At 44.0% G+C, this 22,607-nt stretch overlaps 1 protein-coding gene across 1 annotated transcript in view; it reads left to right on the forward strand.

The window, feature by feature from the left end:
• The first annotated feature begins 907 nt into the window (after positions 1–907).
• Positions 908–22,607, forward strand: part of LOC139413784 (rho-related BTB domain-containing protein 3-like) — a 34,633-nt gene continuing 12,933 nt past the window's right edge. The window contains exons 1-5 of the mRNA XM_071161532.1: positions 908–1,444; positions 1,897–2,125; positions 11,528–11,720; positions 20,520–20,677; positions 21,039–21,147. Coding sequence (XP_071017633.1) covers positions 1,443–1,444; positions 1,897–2,125; positions 11,528–11,720; positions 20,520–20,677; positions 21,039–21,147 — 691 coding nt within the window. The 5' untranslated portion in view covers positions 908–1,442. The remainder of the gene's footprint in view (positions 1,445–1,896; positions 2,126–11,527; positions 11,721–20,519; positions 20,678–21,038; positions 21,148–22,607) is intronic.

Here is a 22,607-nt window from a genome sequence, read left to right on the forward strand (position 1 = left end):
ACTATACACACGTACACATGGATTTTGTATTGTAGATATGTGGTAGTGGTAGAGTAGGGGCCTGAGGGCACACATTGTGTTGCGAAACCAGTGAATGTATTGTAATGTTTTTAAAAATGGTATAAACTGCTTTCATTTTGCTGGACCCCAGGAAGAGTAGCTGCTGCCAATGGGGATCTGTAATAAATACAAATACTACAGTTTCACACTGCATCAATCAATTAACACCAATTATTCCATCGGCTCAAGCTTAATTAGCATATATGCCAGCTTCAACACCTCTTCATTATCACGACATTATCACGCCGTTATCTGCCAATTATCATGCCATTATCATTACATAAGGCACAGTGTCTTGGTGTATAGGCCAAGCGATCATGTCACGACTTCAAGAATTGCAAGTCAATTACATACATTGATTGGGAGAGTAAATGAGCCTCATTCATTATACATGATCATAGATTGCTGAGAGGCGCAATGTTGGAATAGAGAATTATCATGCAATCACTATATTATTATAGTGAGAATAGAGCGGTCCGGTGTTTGACACTTTGTCGCAGTGACATGTTTTGACGATAATCCCTCCTAATTTAGCTTCTGTTGTTGGATTTATTTGTGTTCACAGCCACCGAATAATGCAAATCAAAGACCATGTTGTCAAACCCAATCACTTGCATTCATTATTATCTGCTGGAATAATAAGAATAAATAAGATTAGGTCAACGAACGGGCGAGTTTTTTTTATACAGAATATGGAGAAAGCAGTGGGTGTGTTGAGAGGGCCACGTAAAGAGTGGACATAACAATGCAATTTGGGCTGCGCGTCATTTGTGGACGTGTGCTGCTGTTGGCGTGTATGTACTGTAAGTGTGTGTCTAGTCTTTGTGTTGCTGAGTCAGGCGAGTCCACTCTCCAGAAGGTCTGTTGCTCTTTTCCAGTCTTTCCCCCTTCTCCCTCCCCCTCTCTGTATATTATCTCCCCACTTTTCTTCCTCTGCCCAGGGGACTTTGTTTTATAAGGTGACGTCCATTTTCATTGGATCGAGCCGTGACACGAGCCTCAGGTTCTGCTTTCTCCGCCTAGTTTTTTATTTTAATTTTTTTCTTACTGATTTACAAATGGTTTCTTTTTTTAGCGCATTGGTAGTCCATGTCGCCGGCTAGATCCAAGCGGTGTTTACATTGTTGCAAGCCTGGACGCAGCGTCTCTATGCGGACAGGACATTACCGTAAACTGTAGGAGGTTGTGCTTTATGAATGAACAACGAGAAGGAAATACAACAATCCAAACGTGATCGCGGTGAGCGAGCCACGGATATGAGGGATTAGCGTCCTTGTACCAGAGACTCATTGCGGAAAAGCCTTTCACTGCGGACTCATGTGAAAACGCATCGGGGGAGAACATGTTTAAGAGGCATTGACCAGCGGAAAACCGTGGTGACCATGTAAGTTGCTCTCTGTACCTCCCCTTGCATGTATGTGCTTGCACCACACATGTTTCGCCAAAAATAGATTATAGGATTAGGCAATTGCCTAATGATAATAATAATATTTATAATAATAATAATAATAATAATGCAATTCTCCTCCAATTATTTTCTAATCTAAAAAATTCAGACGGAGTAACGCCTGTCAAGTGTCATTCGCTCAATGACACAACGTGATGCATTGTCTCCGTGATTGACATGTATAATAAGGGAAAAATGCACTTCTTAATTCCCTCCTTGCTGCATCCCTCACAGGTACAGCATTAGAGACATGTTCACCACACTTTCTAAATTACATCCCCTCCTTTGCTGCATTCAACAATGTATTTGAGAGACCCATCACATTCACCCCCATGGTGTACCAGGTTCCGACTTTCACTGTGTCCCCCGCTGGTGTGCTTTGCTTACAGGTCCATTCATATTGTTGCGCTGGGGAGCGAGTGCCCCGGGGGAGCGAGGCCCGGGGAAGAGGCCATGGGTCAGGGCCAGCTCCAGGGGGGCCTGCTGTGGAGCTACTTGGGCCATGGAGCTGTGGCTGGAGGACCTGAGGAGAGCAGTCTGTCCAACTCTGCCTTCATGGAGTACACATCCCGCGTGTTTGGAGACGTCACTGTGGTGGTGCAGGACTGCCCTAGCTGGGTGTGTGTGTGTGTGTGTGTGTGTGTGTGTGGTGAGTCAGAGGGTTGTTATGTAGGTTTGGCCCTGGAGCTGTTAGGGTGGGTGATTGTGTGGGGGGCTGTGATAGAGTAAAGGGAAGGGGGGCTGGAAAAGGGGGAGTACAAGAAATGGGGTTAGAGAGAGTTGCAAGTGAGAGACCAAATTACTTGCACAGTTCTGTAAGGTGATAAGAAATGATTGAGAGTTAAAACAGACAAGTAGGAAGACAAGATATCCTAATAAATGTTGTCCCCTTCAGCGTCGTCCCCTATGGGAGTGTTTTATTTTTTTTGTAAATGAACTCAGTCTGGCATTTAACTTACTCTTGAAAGTTGTAATAGTAGAATGCACAAGGTGCAATTTCGAAATTGGATAGTGTATCATCAGTTTTTCTCTTGTCATTTGCATTTAGCATTTTAGTCATTTAGCAGACGCTCTTATCCAGAGCGACTTACATTTAGTGCATTCATCTTAAAATAGCTAGGTGGGACAACCACAAATCCCAGCTAGAATGTGGGGGTAGAGTGAAGTGCAAGTGTTGGTTTAGGGAGAAAAAAATTAAGTGGGGGTGGTTGAGGTGAGAAAGGGGATTAATTATTTAAGAAACTCTTTGAAGAGTTAGGGTTTCAGGTGCTTTTGGAAGATGGGAATCTGCTGTCCTAGCTTCAGGGGGAAGCTGGTTCCACCATTGGGGTGCCAGGATAGAGAAGAGCTTGGACTGGGCTGAGTGGGAGCTGCCCTCCCGTAGGGTTGGGAGGGCCAAGAGACCAGAGGTCGCAGAACGTGTTGCTTGGGTTGGGATATTGAGTTTGAGGGTGTAGGAGCAGTTCCCCTGGCTGCTCCGTAGGCAAACACCATAGTCTTGAATTGGATGTGAGCTTCGACTGGTAGCCAGTGGAGTGTGCGGAGGAGCGGGGTGACATGGGAGAACTTGGGAAGGTTGAAAAGCAGGCAGGCTGCTGTGTTCTGGATAAATTACAGGGGTTTGATGCACAAGCAAGGAGCCCAGCCAACAGTGAGTTGGCAGAAGTCCAGACTGGAGATGACAAGTACCTGGATAAGGACCTGCACCGCTTCATACTCTACAGATGTTGTAGAGCATGAACCTGCAGGAGCGAGTCACTGCTTTGATGTTTGCAGAGAATTACAGGGTGTTGTCCAGGGTAACGCCAAGGTTCTTTGCACTCTGGGAGGGCGACACTGGGGAGTTGTCAACCGTGATGGAGAGGTCTTTGAGCGGGCAGGCCTTCCCTGGGAGGAAGAGATGCTTGGTTTTGTGAAGGTTGAGCTTGAGGTGGTGGGCTGACACCCAAGCTGAGATACCTGCCAGGCACGCAGAGATGCATGTTGCCACCCGGGTGTCGGGGGGGGGGGGGGGGGGGGGGGGAGTAGTTGAGTGTCATCCGCATAGCAATGTTAGGAGAGACCATGTGAAGATATGACAAAGCCGAGTGACTTGGTGTATAAAAAGAAGAGAAGAGGCCATAGAACTGAGCCCTGGGGGACACCAGTAATGAGAATACGTGGTGCAGACATAGATCCTCTCCACATCACCTGGTAGGAGTGGCCTGCCAGGTAGGATGCAATCGAAGAGTGTGCAGAGCCTGAGACGCCCAGCCCTGAGAGGGTGGAAAGGAGGATCTGATGGTTCATGGTTCTCGAAGGCAGTGGATAGATCTAGGAGGATGAGAACAGAAGAGAGAGAGTCAGCTTTGGCAGTGTGGAGAGCCTCCGTGACACAGAATCGACCAGTCTCGGTTGAGTGACCTGTCTTGAAGCCTGACTGGTTAGGTTCAAGAAGATCGTGCCTGACTGGTTAGGTTCAAGAAGATCGTTCTGAGAGAGATAATTAGAGTGTTGATCAGAGACAGCACGCTCAAGTGTTTTGGAAAGAAAAAAAAGAAGGGATACAGGATAAAGCATGCCTATCTATATAATGAATAGGAATTGGGTGGGTTGAGATGATTAAATAGAAAAGCACTACACCTCTCTCTATAAGCTTCACTTATTCAAATGTTTTACTTGAACCCTAAATGGTTCTCAAGTAGATTACTAAGAAAAATTAATCCATTGTTTAAAAATTGCCTTTGCAGATTACCATGTCTCATTTTCTCTCTTTTTCAAACAAGCATTGCAGAGCTGGCAACAATTTCAATTTCATCCCCCTGAAAAGATAGAACAAATATTACAACAAATATTATAGATGAACTCAAATGTGCTGGTTGATAAAATACCTGTATTTATGAGAAATATGTTTGAAAAGGTATTTTGTTCTTAAATTATATTGTATATTGGAATGGTAGAGTTATGTCCTTCATGGAGTTATCAGAATTGTATGGGAAGGTCTGCTCAATCCAAGAGTACAACCAATTGATTACAGCATTACCCCCAAAATGGAGGAGGCAGGAGGAGGTAGGGAACTGGTTTGTCTGCCCAATATAAAGGATCAAAACTGGCAAAGGAATAAAACTGGCATAAATAGGAAAGTATACCAGTTTCATTTGATGACCAGGATGTTGACAACTGTGCAATACAAATTGCAAAGTAGTTGGGAAGAGATTTTTGATGTACCGATTCTATGGTACATATGTATGAGTTGATATATAAAACAACACAATATTCAAGACTTCATGCTTTTCAGCGTGTTGAGTATTTGGGGCATAAAATCATCGAAGCGCTGCAGATTTTGTTTTGAGAATACAGAATCAATAGACCATTTATGTTGGTATTGCCCTCAAGTAGCCTGTTTCTGGTCTCAGGTTCAGGAATGGCTGAAAATGCATAGCATTGATCTAAAATTGACCCTAGAAATAGTACTGTTAGGAGATCTGGAGAGACTGGGTCAGTCAATTACTAATATACTAATACTCTTAGTAAAATTATTTATCTTCAACAACTCTGAATTCTATTCAATTAGATTGAAATTGTACGTTAAACATCACAGCACAGTTGGAAGATATGTTCCGTAGAAATCCGAAGAGGGTGGCCAGCAGAGATAGGTGGGATGGGCTGAGGGTTGGGATGTGGGTGGAATTGGAGACAAGTGGGAGTGGAGTTGCTGTGAATGATGGTCAAAGATAAAAGTCAAAAATAAAGTCAAAATAAAACATAGTAAAAAGTAAGCTTGAATGACATTGAGGGGCAGTGTTTTAACAGCTAATGCCGGTTTGCTTGAGGCTGATGCCGTGCAGGTGTTTGTACACATGCATATACACACACTCTCATTCAAATACACACATACACGAACACACACACACATGTAATAGTGCCAGACATGCATTCAAACATATACAGTTGGCATCGCTGTTATGATTTTAGTTGTCCTTGATGTCCTTTGTTTATTTTTATGTTTTTGCATTGATGATTGCTGTTTTTCTTCTGCCATTTTCTTTTTCTCTTTGGTTAATTTTCTTGGTTGTTGGTGCATTGAGGGGTTCTTGGGGTGGGGAATGGAATTAATTATTTATTTTATTTATTTATTTTCTTCTTGGGGGGGACTGTGGGAGGGGTCTCGGATGGTTGAGGGACAGCTATTGGGGAACTGTGGGGGGATCTTGGAGGGTTTGGGCTCAAGTTTTGTGGCCTGGTGGGAGAACTGTCAATGTGCCCTTGAGCAGGGCATTGACCCTGGATGCTTCTGTGTGTCACTCTAAATGGGAGTTTGTTGGATGACTGCTGGGGTGTAGTTGTTGAGGGGCTTCACTGCAAGTATATTGTATGTTTCGGATATTCAATAAAATAAAGTAAAAAAATAAATAAGGGATACAGGTCTATAGTTTCTGACGTCAGATGAGTCGAGTGCTGGTTCCTTGAAGAGGAGAGAGACATGGTCCATTTTGAAAAGAGAGGGGATGCAGCCAGTGGTCAGGGATGAGTTGATGAGGGAAGTGAGAAGATCTCCAGAGATGCTTTGGAGAAGGGAGGAGGGGATGGGGCCAATCTGGCAGGTTGTTGGGCGGCCAGACCTCACTAGTCATAGGATTTTGTCTGGAGAGAGAGGGCAGAAAGAAGTCAAGGCGTACGGTAGTTCTGTGTCAGTGGGACCTGTGGACTCAATAGGCTGAGTGAATGAGGAGCAGATGTCGTCAACCTTTTTTTCAAAGTGGTTGATAAAGTTGTCCTCAGAGAGGGAGGAAGGGGGGTGGAGGATTAAGAAGGTTTGAGAAGGTGGAAAATAGTTTCCTAGGGTTAGAGGAAGAACCTTGACATTTAGAGTGATAGAAAGTGGCTTTAGCAGCAGATACAGAGGAAGAGAAGGTAGAGAGGAGGAAGTGAAAAGATGATAGGTCCTCCGGAAGTTTAGTTTACCTCCATTTTCGCTCAGATGCCCGCAGCCTTGTTCTGTAAGTTCGCAATGAGTCACTCAGCCATGGAGCAGGAGGGGAGGGCCGAGCCGGCCTTGAGGAAAGGGGGCAGTGCGAGTCACTCATAGGATGCAGAAAGGGAGGAGAGTACGGTTGAAGAGACAGAATCCGGAGAAAGGAGGGAGAAGGATTTAGCAGAAGGGAGAGATGATAGTATAGAAGAGTAGAGAGTAGTGGGAGATAGAGAGCGAAGATTACGACGGCGCATGTCCATCTGGGTAGGGGCTGAGTGGCTAGGGTTGGAGAAAGGGAGACAGAAATGGAAAGAAAGTAGTGATCAGAGACCTGGAAGGGGGTTGCAGTGACATTAGTAGGAGAACAGACTCTAGTAAAGATGAGGTCAAGCGTATTGCCTGCCTTGTGAATTGGAGGGGACTGGGAAAGGGTGAGGTCAAAAGAGATAAGGAGGGGAATAGAGAGATCTGGAAATGTCAGGAGGTTGAAGTCTCCAAGTACGAAGAGTGGTGAGCCATCGTCAGGAAATTAGCTTATCAAGGTGTCAAGCTCATTGAGGGACTCTCCAAGGGCACCTGATGGGCGATAGATGATAACAATGTTATGCTTGAGTAGACAAGTGACAGTATGGAATTCAAATGAGTAGATTGACAGGTAAAAGAGGAAGAAAAGACAATCTCCACTTAGGACAAATTAGTAGCCCTGTGCCACCACCGCGACGACCAGATGCTCTTGGTCTATGAGAGAAAACGTAGTCAGATGAAGAGAGAGCAGCTGGAGTAGCATTGTTCTCTGGGGTTCTGTCAGGGCAAAAAAAGTCAAGGGACTGGGTAGCATAGGCTGAGATGAACTCTGTGTTCTTGACTGCAGATCGGCAGTTCCAAATACAGCCAGAGACCTGGAATTTCACATGGGTTGTGCGCATAGGATACACTAAATGACACTGAACAAAAATATAAACGCAACATGTAAAGTGTTGGTCCCATGTTTCATGAGGTGAAATAAAAGACCCCAGAAATGTCCCATATGCACAAAAAGCTTATTTCTCTCATAGGTTGTGCATACATTTGTTTACATCCTTGTTAGTGAGCATTTCTCCTTTGCCAAGATAATCTATCCACCTGACAGGTGTGGCATATCAAGAAGCTGATTAAACAGAATGATCATTACACAGGTGCACAAAACGTGCAGTTTTGTCACACAACACAATGCCACAGATGTTTTGAGGGAGTGTGCAATTGGCATGCTGACTGCAGGAATGTCCACCAGAGCTGTTGCCAGAGAAATTAATGTAATTTTCTCTACCATAAGCCGCCTCCAACGTTGTTTTAGAGAATTTGTCAGTACATCCAACTCGGCTCACAACCGCAGACCACGTGTATGGCGTTGTGTGGGGGTGAGCGGTGTGCTGATGTCAACGCTGTGAACAGAGTGCCCCATGGTGGAGGTGGGGTTATGGTATGTGCAGGCATAATCTAAGGACAATGAACACAATTGCATTTTATCAATGGCAATTTGAATGCACAGACATACCGTGATGTGATCCTGAGCCCCATATTCTTAGTTTAGGTCCTAATGAATTGATTTCAATTGACTGATTTCCTCATATGAACTGTAACTCAGTAAAATTGTTGCACGTTGCATTTATATATTTTTTCAGTATTGAAGGGTTGCAGCCAAGGGCTGGGGAGTGTCTGTAAAGCCTGCAGGGAGAGGAGCAAACAGGGTATATAGAAAACACATACAGTTGACAAAGCTACAAAAGAACCAAAGGAAATCATCAGAAAATACACTATATATACAAAAGTATTTGGACACCCTTCAAATTAGTGGATTCAACTATTTCAGCCACAAACAATGCTGACGGGTATAAAGTTGAGCACACAACAATGCAATCTCCATAGACAAACATTGGCAGTAGAGAGGTTGTTACTGACAATGGCATTTGATATTTTCAGTGGTATTGTTAACAAATACGCCACCATAAAGAAAATGAGAATTAAAAAGTAGTTCAACCGTGATTTTGCAGAGTTCTCCACTTCAAGAATTGCATTTGGTGAAAGGTTCGGTGCATGCATACTCAGGCTGACTGACTATCGTTCAGGCAAATTAGAAATAAGTGCACTCAGGCTATACGGAAGGCCAAAGTTAGTTACTTGAAGGAGCAGTTCTCTCTGTGAGTCTAACCCCAAGAAGTTATAGAAAACGGTTAATGACCTGGATAATAAACCCTCCTCCTCACAGCTGCCCATGTCCCTTAATGTTGATGATGTGGTTGTTACTGACAAAAAGCATATGGCTGAGCTCTTTAATCACCACTTCATTAAGTCAGGATTCCTATTTGACTCAGCCATGCCTCCTTGCCTGTCCAACATTTCCTCATCTCCCACCCCTTCTAATGCGACTATCCCTGATGCTTCTCCCTCTTTTTCCCCTGCCCTGCTACAAAGTTTCTCCCTGCAGGAAGTCACTGAGTCCGAGGTGCTAAAGGAGATCCTTAAACTTGACCCCAAAAAGCCATCTGGGTCAGATGGTTTAGACCCTTTCTTCTTTAAGGTTGCTGCCCTTTTACCCCCTTTTTTTCTCTCCCCAATTTCGTGGTATCCAATAGTAGCTACTATCTTGTCTCATCGCTACAACTCCCGTACGGGCTCGGGAGAGATGAAGGTTGAAAGTCATGCGTCTTCCGATACACAACCCAACCAAGCCGCACTGCTTCTTAACACAGCGCGCATCCAACCCGGAAGCCAGCCGCACCAATGTGTCGGAGGAAACACCGTGCACCTGGCAAGAACTTGACTGGCCTGCACAGAGCCCTGACCTCAACCCGATCAAACACCTTTGGGATGAATTGGAACGGCGACTGCAAGCCAGGCCTAATCGCCCAACATCAGTGCCCGACCTTACTAATGCTCTTGTGCTGAATGGAAGCAAGTCCCCACAGGAATGTTCCAACATCTAGTGGAAAGCCTTCCCAGAAGAGTGGAGGCTGTTATAGCAGCAAAGGGGGGACCAAATCCATATTAAGGCCCATGATTTTGGAATGAGATGTTCGACGAGAAGGTGTCAGTGTAACGGATGTGAAACGGCTAGCTTAGTTAGCGTGGGCGCTAAATAGCGTTTCAATCAGTGACGTCACTTGCTCTGAGACCTTGAAGTTCCCCTTGCTCTGCAAGGGCCGTGGCTTTTGTGGAGCGATGGGTAACGATGCTTCGTGGGTGTCAGTTGTTGAAGTGTGCAGAAGGTCCCTGGTTCGCGCCCGGGTATGGGCGAGGGGACGGTTTAAACTTATACTGTTACATTGATGCTGTTGACCCGGATTACTGGTTGCTGCGGAAAAAGGAGGAAGGTCAAAAGGGGGGTGAGAGTAACGGATGTGAAACGGCTAGCTTAGTTAGCGTGGGCGCTAAATAGCGTTTCAATCAGTGATGTCACTTGCTCTGAGACCTTGAAGTAGTAGTTCCCCTTGCTCTGCAAGGGCCGCGGCTTTTGTGGAGCGATGGGTAACGACGCTTCGTAGGTGTCAGTTGTTGATGTGTGCAGAAGGTCCCTAGTTCGCGCCCGGGTATGGGCGAGGGGACGGTCTAAATTTATACTGTTACATCCACATACTTTTTGTCATGTAGTGTAACTAGGTAGTAGGCAAGATAAGTGAGAGAGTGGTGTGGAGCCTTCCTCTCTTTCCTTCCTTGAATAACTTCACAGAGCAGTCTTTGTTTTTCAGATGGTCTTACAGCTGCTGCTGAGCAACCAGGGGAGACTGAAGTACTAACACTAATTGCTAATTATCTAGCAGAGGTGAAGAGCAAAGCTCCCAGTATTAATTGATGATTGCCTAGGAGAGGAGAAACCACTCCCCCTCCAATACAGCAACTGATTACCAAAACAAGTCACAAATTGCCCTGCACCTTATTCCTGGTTGATGTTATGAGCGGTCAGCAGTTCACACACCAAGTAGGCTACTGTGAAGTCAGGCAGCACTTAAAGTAGTTGGCCCTTGCAAACAAAAAGACAGTACTAAACAACAACAGATAAAGACAAAAAATATACTTATCACTCCTGGAGATGTATCCTAGAGATATCAGGAGTCCTCTAGCTATAGAATGAAGCACCTTAGAGAGCTATTTATAACTTGTCAAAAATGTCCAGATCAACTAGGCATTGTCAGCTATGTTTTGTAGCTAGGTTTTTTAGCCCATATATTTTGTAGTAATGTTCAAGTCACTCAAATATCACGAGTACACGTTAGACATGGTAAAATGTATAGAATTGCAAGAAAATGTTTTAAAACTGCAACATTTTCTCTGCATCCCATGACAAAATGTGTAGAATGGCTGGAAATAGGCAGAGCTTTGTCTTCTCCACAACGGTGGCTAATCTTTTCCCTTTCAGGATAGATTTGATTAGTGGAGACAGACGGAGGTTATCAGGGGCCAAGCCAAGCCAGTCCAATAAGCAGGCAGGGAAGAAAAGCCTTTGTTTTCTCACAATACCATTGTCATCATAAAGGAGTTAGTGAGTCACTCTGCCAGCCACTGTTGATGTTTGTTTACCCGGCTGGCTTGATTGTGACGCGTGCTCTTAAGATGTAACCGCATTTTGAATTCCAAAACCGTTTTTAGCAGAGGCAGCGGAACAAATCTAACCACTTCTTCTCTGAGGGCGTAGATGAGATAGCATGTAATTAAGCATACCACAGCTACTGTTACTATTTTAAATATTTTTCCGGTATAAAACCTTTGGGGCCTGTTTGGTTTAGGCCAGACCTGGGTTCAAATTCTATTTGAAATCTCTTAAATATGTGGGCGTTGGCTTTAGTCTGCCTGGAGTATCAGATGGGTGGGGTATAACTTTTTGAGGCCACTCTATTGGTTCCTTTAAGACAGGCAAGCTGAATCAAGCACAACTAAGGAAATTGAAATTATTTCCAAAATATTTGAACCCAGGTCTGATGGAGACTGATTGCAAGTCTCAATTTGCATTTCTTTTTAGTCCAGGATGGGTCTGGGAAATGGCCCTTATAATGTTCATGCATGACTAATGAGATTGGTGTGTGTGTGGACAGGATCTGTTGGACAGTGACTGGGCCGGCGTGCGGAGTGTTCTAGAACAGGCTGACATCCTGGTTATCAAGTACTCGGTCAACGACAAGCTGGCCTTCCAGCAAGTGCGCAACGGATACGCCCCTAGACTTCGCCCCCTCCTACACCACTGGGGCATGCCTGTTATTCTGGTTGCTGTGGGCGCCCGCCTAAACGGTGAGATAACATTGGTCTATCCTCGACCACAACACCATTTTGTCCTGTTGTGTTCTTGTGCTATATTTTGTATTGCCGTGTACCAGTGACGTTCAGTGCCGTTTCAGATGAGGGAGGAATTTTTTATTTTTTTATGAGCATGGCCTTATGTCTATTACAGCATATTGGATGACTGTCATTCATATTCCATTCACCCAGTTAAATGTAACAGCGATAGGTTTAGGCTACTACACTACATCAAATATTCCCTATACCCATCATGAGGTTGCTACAACCTAGCCTATGAATGAAAGTTTTCAATGTAGTTGCACACAGGTTGAGAGACACATTTGAGGTGACAAACAGTGAAACATGGACAGACAGTGACATTCAATACCGCCTTGCACACTCTTGCCTTCATCTAGCTAATCTAGGGTGTAATCATTAGCCCTACAGTTGCAAACAAGAGTTTCTATTGGAGAAATTCAGGTATGTTTATCCCCGTTTTGTGCCGTTTGCTTCTGTTGAAGAAACGTTTTTCAACAGAATTGGTGGAATGAATACACCCCTGATCACACGCACACACAGTTCAGTTTCATAGAATCCACATTGTATCCATTCTTGTGTCTACATTATGCACTCTCCTCCTTTCACCTCTTTCCATCGCCTGTGGACTTCAATGCACAACACATCAGCTTTATGGGACCAGGCGAAAAAACCTTTCCAAGCAAAACCTGCTACACACAGCCTAGATCAAATAAAATGTATTTATATAGCCCTTCGTACATCAGCTGATATCTCAAAGTGCTGTACAGAAACCCAGCCAAAAAACCCAAACAGCAAGCAATGCAGGTGTTGAAGCACGTTGGCTAGGAAAAACTCCCTAGAAAGGCCAAAACCTAGGAAGAAACCTAGAGAGGAACCAGGCTATGAGGGGTGGCCAGTCCTCTTCTGGCTGTGCCGGGTGGAGATTATAACAGAACATGGCCAAGATGTTCAAATGTTCATAAATGACCAGCATGGTCAAATAATAGGTCTGGGACAGGTAGCACGTCCGGTGAACAGGTCAGGATTCCATAGCTGCAGGCAGAACAGTTGAAACTGGAGCAGCAGGACAGCAAGGAGTCATCATGCCAGGTAGTCCTGAGGCATGGTCCTAGGGCTCAGGTCCTCCGAGAGAGAGAAAGAAAGAGAGAATTAGAGAGAGCATACTTAAATTCACACAGGACACCAGATAAGACAGGAGAAGTACTCCAGATATAACAAACTGACCCTAGACCCCCGACACAAACTACTGCAGCATAAATACTGGAGGCTGAGACAGGAGGGGTCAGGAAACACTGTGGCCCCATCTGATGATACCCCCGGACAGGGCCAAACAGGAAGGATATAACCCCACCCACTTTGCCAAAGCACAGCCCCCACACCACTAGAGGGATATCTTCAACCACCAACTTACCATCCTGAGACAAGGCCGAGTATAGCCCACAAAGATCTCCGCCACGGCACAACCCAAGGGGGGGCGCCAACCCAGACAGGAAGATCACGTCAGTGACTCAACCCACTCAAGTGACGCACCCCTCCTAGGGACGGCATGAAAGAGCACCAGTAAGTCAGTGACTCAGCCCCTGTAATAGGGTTAGAGGCAGAGAATCCCAGTGGAAAGAGGGGAACCGGCCAGGCAGAGACAGCAAGGGTGGTTCGTTGCTCCAGAGCCTTTCCGTTCACCTTCACACTCCTGGACCAGACTACACGCAATCATATGACCCACTGAAGAGATGAGTCTTCAGTAAAGACTTAAAGGTTGAGACCGAGTTTGCGTCTCTCACATGGATAGGCAGACCATTCCATAAAAATGGAGCTCTATAGCAGAAAGCCCTGCCTCCAGCTGTTTGCTTAGAAATTTTAGGGACAATTAGGAGGCCTGCATCTTGTGACCATAGCGTACGTGTAGGTATGTACAGCAGGACCAAATCAGAGAAATAGGTAGGAGCAAGCCCATGTAATGATTTGTAGGTTAGCAGTAAAACCTTGAAATCAGCCCTTGCCTTGACAGGAAGCCAGTGTAGGGAGGCTAGCACTGGAGTAATATGATACATTTTTTGGCTCTAGTCAGGATTCTAGCAGCCGTATTTAGCCGGAAAGTAGAGCATTGCAGTAGTCTAACCTAGAAGTAACAAAAGCATGGATTAATTTTTCTGCATCATTTTTGGACAGAAAGTTTCTGATTTTTGCAACGTTTGGTAGATGGAAAAAGCTGTTCTTGAAACAGTCTTGATATGTTCGTCAAAAGAGAGATCAGAGTAACGCCGAGGTCCTTCACAGTTTTATTTAAGACGACTGTACAACCATTAAGATTAATTGTCAGAATCAACAGAAGATCTCTTTGTTTCTTGGGACCTAGAACAAGCATCTCTGTTTTGTCCGAGTTTAGAAATAGGAAGTTTGCAGCCATACACTTCCTTATGTCTGAAACACAGGCTTCTAGCAAGGACAATTTTGGGGCTTCACCATGTTTCATTGAAATGTACAGCTGTGTGTCATCTGCATAGCAGTGAAAGTTAACATTATGTTTTCGAATGGCATCCCCAAGAGGTAAAATATATATTGAAAACAATAGTGGTCCTAAAACGGAAACTTGAGAAACACCGAAATTTACAGTTGATTTGTCAGAGGACAAACCATTCACAGAGACAAACTGATATCATTCCGACAGATAAGATCTAAACCAGGCCAGAACTTGTCCGTGTAGACCAATTTGGGTTTCCAATCTCTCCAAAAGAATGTGGTAATCGATGGTATCAAAAGCAACACTAAGGTCTAGGAGCACGAGGACAGATGCAGAGCCTCGGTCTGATGCCATTAAAAGGTCATTTACCACCTTCACAAGTGCAGTCTCAGTGCTATGATGGGGTCTAAAACCAGACTGAAGCATTTTGTATACATTGTTTGTCTTCAGGAAGGCAGTGAGTTGCTGCGCAACAGCCTTTTCGAAAATGTTTGAGAGGAATGGAAGATTCGATATAGGCCGATAGTTTTTAATATTTTCTGGGTCAAGGTTTGGCTTTTTCAAGAGAGGCTTTATTACTGCCACTTTTAGTGAGTTTGGTACACATCTTGTGGATAGAGAGCCGTTTATTATGTTCAACATAGGAGGGCCAAGCACAGGACGCAGCTCTTTCAGTAGTTTAGTTGGAATAGGGTCCAGTATGCAGCTTGAAGATTTAGAGGCCATGATTATTTTCATCATTGTGTCAAGAGATATAGTACTAAAACACTTGAGTGTCTCTCTTGATCCTAGGTCCTGGCAGAGTTGTGTAGACTCAGGACAACTGAGCTTTGAAGGAATACGCAGATTTAAAGAGGAGTCCGTAATTTGCTTTCTAATAATCATTAACTTTTCCTCAAAGAAGTTCATGAATTTATTACTGCTGAAGTGAAAGCCATCCTCACTTGGGAATGCTGCTTTTTAGTTAGCTTTGCGACAGTATCAAAAATAAATTTCGGATTGTTCTTATTTTCCTCAATTTAGTTGGAAAAATAGGATGATCGAGCAGCAGTAGGGGCTCTTCGATACTGCATGTTACTGTCTTTCCAAGCTAGTCGGAAGACTTCCAGATTGGTGTGGCACCATTTCCTTTCCAATTTTCTGGAAGCTTGCTTCAGAGCTTGGGTATTTTCTGTATACCAGGGAGCTAGTTTCTTATGAGAAATGCTTTTAATTTTTAGGGGTGCAACTGCATCTAGGGTATTGTGCAATGTTAAATTGAGTTCCTCAGTTAGGTGGTTAACTGATTTTTGTCCTCTGACGTCCTTGTGTAGGCAGAGGGAGTCTGGAAGGGCATCAAGGAATCTTTGTGTTGTCTGAATTTATAGCATTACTTTTGAGGCTCCTTGGTTGGGGTCTGAGCAGATTATTTGTTGCAATTGCAAACGTAATAAAATGGTGGTCCGATAGTCCAGGATTATGAGGAAAAACATTAAGATCCACAACATTTATTCCATGGGACATGGGACTAGGTCCAGAGTATGACTGTGACAGTGAGTAGGTCCAGAGACATGTTGGACAAAACCCACTGAGTCGATGATGGCTCCGAAAGCATTTTGGAGTGGGTCTGTGGATTTTTCCATGTGAATATTAAAGTCACCAAAAATTTGAATATTATCTGCTATGACTACAAGGTCCGATAGGAATTCAGGGAACTCAATGAGGAAAGCTGTATATGGTCCAGGAGGCCTGTAAACAGTAGCTATAAAAAGTGATTGAGTAGGCTGCATAGATTTCATGACTAGAAGCTCAAAAGACGATTATTTATTTATTTTTTGTAAATTGAAATTTGCTATTGTAAATGTTAGCAACACCTCCACCTTTGCGGGGTGCACGGGGGATATGGTCACTAGTGTAACCAGGAGGTGAGGCCTCATTTAACACAGTAAATTAATCCGGCTTAAGCCATGTTTCAGTCAGGCCAATCACATCAAGATTATGATCAGTGATTAGTTCATTGACTATAACTGCCTTTGAAGTAAGGGATCTAACATTAAGTAGCCCTATTTTGAGATGTGAGGTATCACGATCTCTTTCAATAATGACAGGAATGGAGGAGGTCTTTATCCTAATGAGATTGCCAAGGCGAACACCGCCATGTTTAGTTTTGCCCAACCCAGGTCGAGGCACAGACACGGTCTCAATGGGGATAGCTGAGCTGACTACACTGACTGTGCTAGTGGCAGACTCCACTAAGCTGGCAGGCTGGCTAACAGCCTGCTGCCTGGCCTGCACCCTATTTCATTGTGGAGCTAGAGGAGTTAGAGCCCTGTCTATGTTGGTAGATAAGATGAGAGCACCCTTCCAGCTAGGATGGAGTCCGTCACTCCTCAGCAGGCCAGGCTTGGTCCTGTTTGTGGGTGAGTCCCAGAAAGAGGGCCAATTATCTACAAATTCTATCTTTTGGGAGGGGCAGAAAACAGTTTTCAACCAGCGATTGAGTTGTGAGACTGCTGTAGAGCTCATCACTCCCCCTAACTGGGAGGGGTCCAGAGACAATTACTCGATGCCGACACATCTTTTTAGCTGATTTACACGCTGAAGCTATGTTGCACTTGGTGACCTCTGACTGTTTCATCCTAACATCGTTGGTGCCGACGTGGATAACAATATCTCGGCAGTTTTAGCTTTAGCCAGCACCATCTTCAGATTAGCCTTCACGTCGGTAGCCCTGCCCCCTGGTAAACAGCGTATGATCGCTGGATGATTCGTTTTAAGTCTAATACTGCGGGTAATGGAGTCGCCAATGACTAGGGTTTTCAATTTGTCAGAGCTAATGGTGGGAAGCTTCGGCGTCTCAGACCCCGTAACGGGAGGAGTAGAGACAAGAGAAGGCTCGGCCTCTGACTCCGACTCGCTGCTTAATGGGGAAAACCGGTTGAAAGTTTCTGTCGGCCGAATGAGCGACACCGGTTGAGCATTCCTACAGCATTTCTCTCCAGAAACCATGAGAAAGTTGTCCGGCTGCGGGGACCGTGCAAGGGGATTTATACTAACGTTACTATCTGTACTTACTGGTGGCACAGACGCTGTTTCATCCTTTCCTACACTGAAATGACCCTTGCCTAACAATTGCGTCTGAAGCTGGGCTTGCAACACAGCTATCTTCGCCGTAAGGCGATCGTTCTCCTGTATATTATGAGTACAGCGACTGCAATTAGAAGGCATCATGTTAATGTTACTACTTAGCTTCGGCTGTTGGAGGTCTTGACGAACCACATCCAGATAAAGCGTCCGGAGTGAAAAAGTTTAATTTAAAAAAGTTGAGTGAGGGAAAAACCAAAAATATCAACGGTAATTAAAAAGTATAAACCGTAAAGTTGTCAGGTAGCAAAGTAAGGTTGGCAACAAAATGCACAGCAACATGTAAACAAGTCTGCAAGTTGTTGTTGTCACCATATTAGCTAAAGTAACGTGCTAGTCAGCTAGGCTAATAGAACTAACGCGTTCGTGAACTCACTACAATCATGCAGTAACGTTACAGTGTACAGTCAGTAAGCAGTTACACCGGCAGGCCCCGGTGGCAATAAATTAGTTAAACCAAAAGCTTACCTTGACTTGGAACAGTTCCAGTGTTGTGATGGATAGTCATAGCCAGCTAGCTAACATAGCATCCCTCTGTTTGAGCAGGGTGTTTTTGTAGGCTAAATTAGCTAGCAGCATTAGAGGCGTTAGAGCCCTGTCTATGTTGGTAGATAAGATGAGAGCACCCCTCCAGCTAGGATGGAGTCCGTCACTCCTCAGCAGGCCAGGCTTGATCCTGTTTGTGGGTGAGTCCCAGAAAGAGGGTCAATTATCTACAAATTCTATCTTTTGGGAGTGAAACTGAAAAAGTGACACACTCTCTCTCTCTTGCTTCTCCTTCATTTAGGAATAAATTAATGTTAAAAACTGCACAACTATTTTCTTTCTCTCCCCTTGAGTCAACTACTCACCACAGTTGGCTGTAGTTTATGCTTTCAGTACTAGATGAATTCCCTGATCCTTTGATTGGGTGGACAACATGTCAGTTCATGCTGCAAGAGCTCTGATAGGTTGGAGGACGTCCTCCGGAAGTTATCATAATTAGAGTGTAAGTCCATGGCAGGGTGTGAGAACCGTGAGCCTCCTAGGTTTTGTATTGAAGTCAATGTACTCAGAGGAGGACAGAAGCTATCTGTCCTCCGGCTACACCATGGTGCTACCCTGTAGAGGGCTGTTGAGGCTACTGCAGACCTTATTTGGAAAATAGTGTTTTAATCTATTATTTGTTGACGTGATTATATTTAGTATATTTTTATCTAAAAAGTTTTTAAATGTTTTAAAATGTTTATTTTTATTAAATTCACTGAGGAGGATGGACCTCCCCTTCCTCATCTGAGGATCCTCCACTGCCATGTACTTACCACATGCCAGGTTGCCATTGTCTTTATTAACCTGCCTGGTTAAATAAAGATGACATTTTGTATAATGAGTCAAGTGGGGAAGTTTTGTTCAGCAGTCTTACAATCCATTGCAGTCAATGGTTCCCTCACAGCACTTTTAGAAACATGACATTGACTGGATATGAGGCCTCTCACACCAGTCATAATAGGTTATTGCTTCCAACCATGTTAATGCCATCTGACATAACTCTGTTACGATGCAATAAACTGAAACTAAACTAATATCATCCAAAAATATCATCTATAGCATTTTGTGTCTTTTGAAAATATGGCTACATTACATACTGTAGGAGCAGAGGAAATGGCTGAAGGAGTGGATTTGTCTTTTCAGTTAAGAGGATGATTCTCATTTTATGATTCAATCTCAAACAGGCTCCAGGCTTTTGCATCTAAGTAATGTGTCTTCGTGGTTTAAACAACAAACAAACCAAGCATAATCTGGTGCAAGAAAGAAGTAGGCAAAGTCCAAACCCTGACACACACACCCACACACACATTGAGTGGTACAGTGACACCTGGTATTACCCAGGTCAGTGGTGTTAAACTAGCAAAGTATTAACCATCATGCCCACTTTAATGTCTATGCTTCTGTGTCCCCATCTTTTTTATTTCAGTGGTGTAAATGAATACACCACATTCATGATGGGTTATTTTTAGCTTGGTGAGATGCTTTAAGATCTTGCCAGAGCTTCATTGCAAGATGATAATAGTATTTGATAACTCTTTGGTGGTGAGCGAGGGGGCTTGTGGGATGGTGGTGGATCTGACACCCTGTTTTTGTATTGTTTTGTCGCTGCTTTATTGTCTGTGCTAAAGCTATCCCCAAATGAATGTGGCGGATGACAGCTGCGTGCAGTTGTTTCCTGTTGCCTTGGTTAGGTGACTTAGGGCAAAATCATTGCAACACACACACACACATACACACACACACACACACACACACAAACGCACAACAGACAGTGTCTACCTTTCACTCTATGCCTGCAGTTTTATTAGCAGGGATTTATTCCTTGCATTTGGCACTGAGCAGACCGCCCCACTATGTCTCGCGCTCTGGCTCCTTCACCACATCTTTTTACTTCTCCCTACATTTCCCTCTTAAATGTAATCCAGAGTCCACAGACGCAGAGATGCGATAATCCGGCTTCCCATTGTGACATAGCTGCGTGGCTCTGAGTCCACCATCCGCAAGGGACGCAAAAGCCCAAAACGCACACCTCCCCCAAAAATCCCAACCAACGCGGCTCTGCGTACGTGTCCTCTATTAATTTGAATGGGGTGACTGTTGGAGAAATTGCTACACCCCACTGAGAATTTGAAAAGTATGAACGGTCCAATATTCTAGAACACTGCTGTGCTTACAAGTACACATTTAGGATGCTGATAGATGTGTAATTTTTTTCTTTATATTCTCGCTCTCTGACTTTGTCTCTCTGCATGTAGGCTGAATTATGCATATGCAGGGTATGCCTATGCATGCATTGTAAATCCATCTGAATGTCAGTATGTGCTTATATCTATGATGGATAAAATATAATCGTGAGATTTTCTGCAGGAGGTTTTGTGGGTGGTACCGTGTTTTTGAGCACTGAGTGTGTGTACATTCCAGGAAGTTGGTGGCACCTTAATTGGGGAGGACGGGCTTGTGGTAATGGCTGGAGCGGAATTTGTGAAATGGTATCAAATTTCATCTAACACATAGTTTCCATGTGTTTGATGTCATTCCATTCACTTTGTTCCGGCCATTATTATGAGCTGTTCTCCCCTCAGCAGCCTCATGTGGTGGACATTTAGAGGAGGTACATTTCATCCTGTCTCACTCACCTCTCCTATCCTCTCACTGTCTAGATGAGGGGCCCCCCTGCACATGCCCCCTATGTGCATCAGACTGGAGCAGCTGTGTCCCACACAGCGAGGGCCTGCAGCTCTCTAGGGACCTGGGGGCCACTTATCTGGAGTTACCCTCCCTCAACCATGTCTTTGTGAGCCGCTACTTTGGCAGTGTGGTGAGTGTCGGCATCTGCCAGTTATGAAATGATCATTGTTTGATGGTGTGATTTATGACTGGTGTAACCCTAACCCTAACCCCAGCCCCAGCTAACTCCATTAATCAACTAATCATATGATCTTCAGTATAGAATGCAATTAGCTGTGTTTGCTAGGGGTCGGGAAACAGTGTCACACGACTCCGGCCCCCGAGGACTGAATTTCCTCATCCCTGATGTAGATGGCAGAGTATTATGTTATTGGCCATAGTGGAGATAAGAATGGGACTGGATGCAGTGTGATTATAAAATTAATTGTGTCACAATTTTATTTTGGTGTGTATGTTTATACTAACTAGGGTGTGTTTGTATATGTATTCAGCTGGAGTACTTCATGATTCAATGTTTGAAGCAGAAGGCCAACGACCGTCCAGAAAAGAGGCGTGGCAACAAGCTGAATGAGCCCCGCCCCCCTCATCTGGAACAACCAGGTGAGAGAGAGACTGTAATACTAGAATAGGTCACCTTTAAATCAGTTCTATGCGTATGTTATATCAACTTTACTTGTTATGTTCCTCAGGGTATAATTCTCAACCCTTTCTATTATATCAACTTTACTTGTGGTGTTCCTCAGGGTTTAATTCTCAACCCGTTCTATTATATCAACTTTACTTGTGGTGTTCCTCAGGGTTTAATTCTCAACCCGTTCTATTATATCAACTTTACTTGTGGTGTTCCTCAGGGTTTAATTCTCAACCCGTTCTATTATATCAACTTTACTTGTGGTGTTCCTCAGGGTTTAATTCTCAACCCGTTCTATTATATCAACTTTACTTGTGGTGTTCCTCAGGGTTTAATTCTCAACCCGTTCTTGTTCTCCCTGCACATGCTACTGTTGTTATAAACATGCTACTAGATGTTTTGAATTATACATATATTTTTTCTTCTGATATTCACCCGACTGTATGTGACTACATTGTAACCAATCACTTACATAGTTGGGTGTTTTAACCAAATGTATAGTAGACACAGAATAGTCAAATTACAACATTTCTACAGCTGGACCAATCTAATAGATACCTTACTTTTGGGGGATTTATTTTGCATAGATTCAAGGTCTGTGAGATCTGAGATGAGAATATCAGGACTATTTAGGCTCATGAGATTAATTAGGAATTATGAAAAGAGAGTAATTGCGCATATCCGAACATGCCAGAGGAGCTGAATAAATAATTGGGGAGTTTCCTGCCCAAATGGGATCCTCGACTGAAGGTTAGTGAAAATACATCATTATACAGGTGACCTGACGAAGATCATATCATGTTGGTTGAAACTTTGTCGCTGTATCTTAAGCTTCAGTAGATGATCACATTTTGGTTGTAGCAAACTGAGTGTACATTTGCTTCCTTTTCTCAATATAGAACACAAATGTTCACTGCTTTATCAAAGTTTAGAATGATCTGTTAGTCAGCCCCTCACCCTATATTGTTCATTCTTTCATTCCTGTGAATGTGTAGTACACATACTACACCTATCTGTGTTCATGTACAGAGCACACGGATAAGCTACAGTAAACATACTAAATATAGCAGCCTTGCCATTTAGCCACTATGTCTGATGAACTTTGACTTGGTGATTGACAGCGGGCAGCACTGCCAAAGTAGGTGGGTGGATGGGTTGGCTTGCCTGGGGCCCGTCCAACTCTACTTAACTCTCTCTCGCTCTGTCGTGCAACATCCATTAAATATGAAGTGCATTGATTCCTGGAGAAGCTTTCCTGTAAACCAGGCCAAAACTGAGTGGCAATAAAAAAGTGATGAGGTGCACAGGGGTGCAGCGTGGATGAAGCATACATAGGATTATAATAGGACATTGATTTACCTTAACACTGTCTCTGTTTACCTTCCACCTAATACTCTGCTTTTCCCTCATCCCCTCGCCCAACTCTCTA

Source organism: Oncorhynchus clarkii, chromosome 7, assembly GCF_045791955.1.
Source record: "Oncorhynchus clarkii lewisi isolate Uvic-CL-2024 chromosome 7, UVic_Ocla_1.0, whole genome shotgun sequence".
Classification (NCBI taxonomy): domain Eukaryota; kingdom Metazoa; phylum Chordata; class Actinopteri; order Salmoniformes; family Salmonidae; genus Oncorhynchus; species Oncorhynchus clarkii.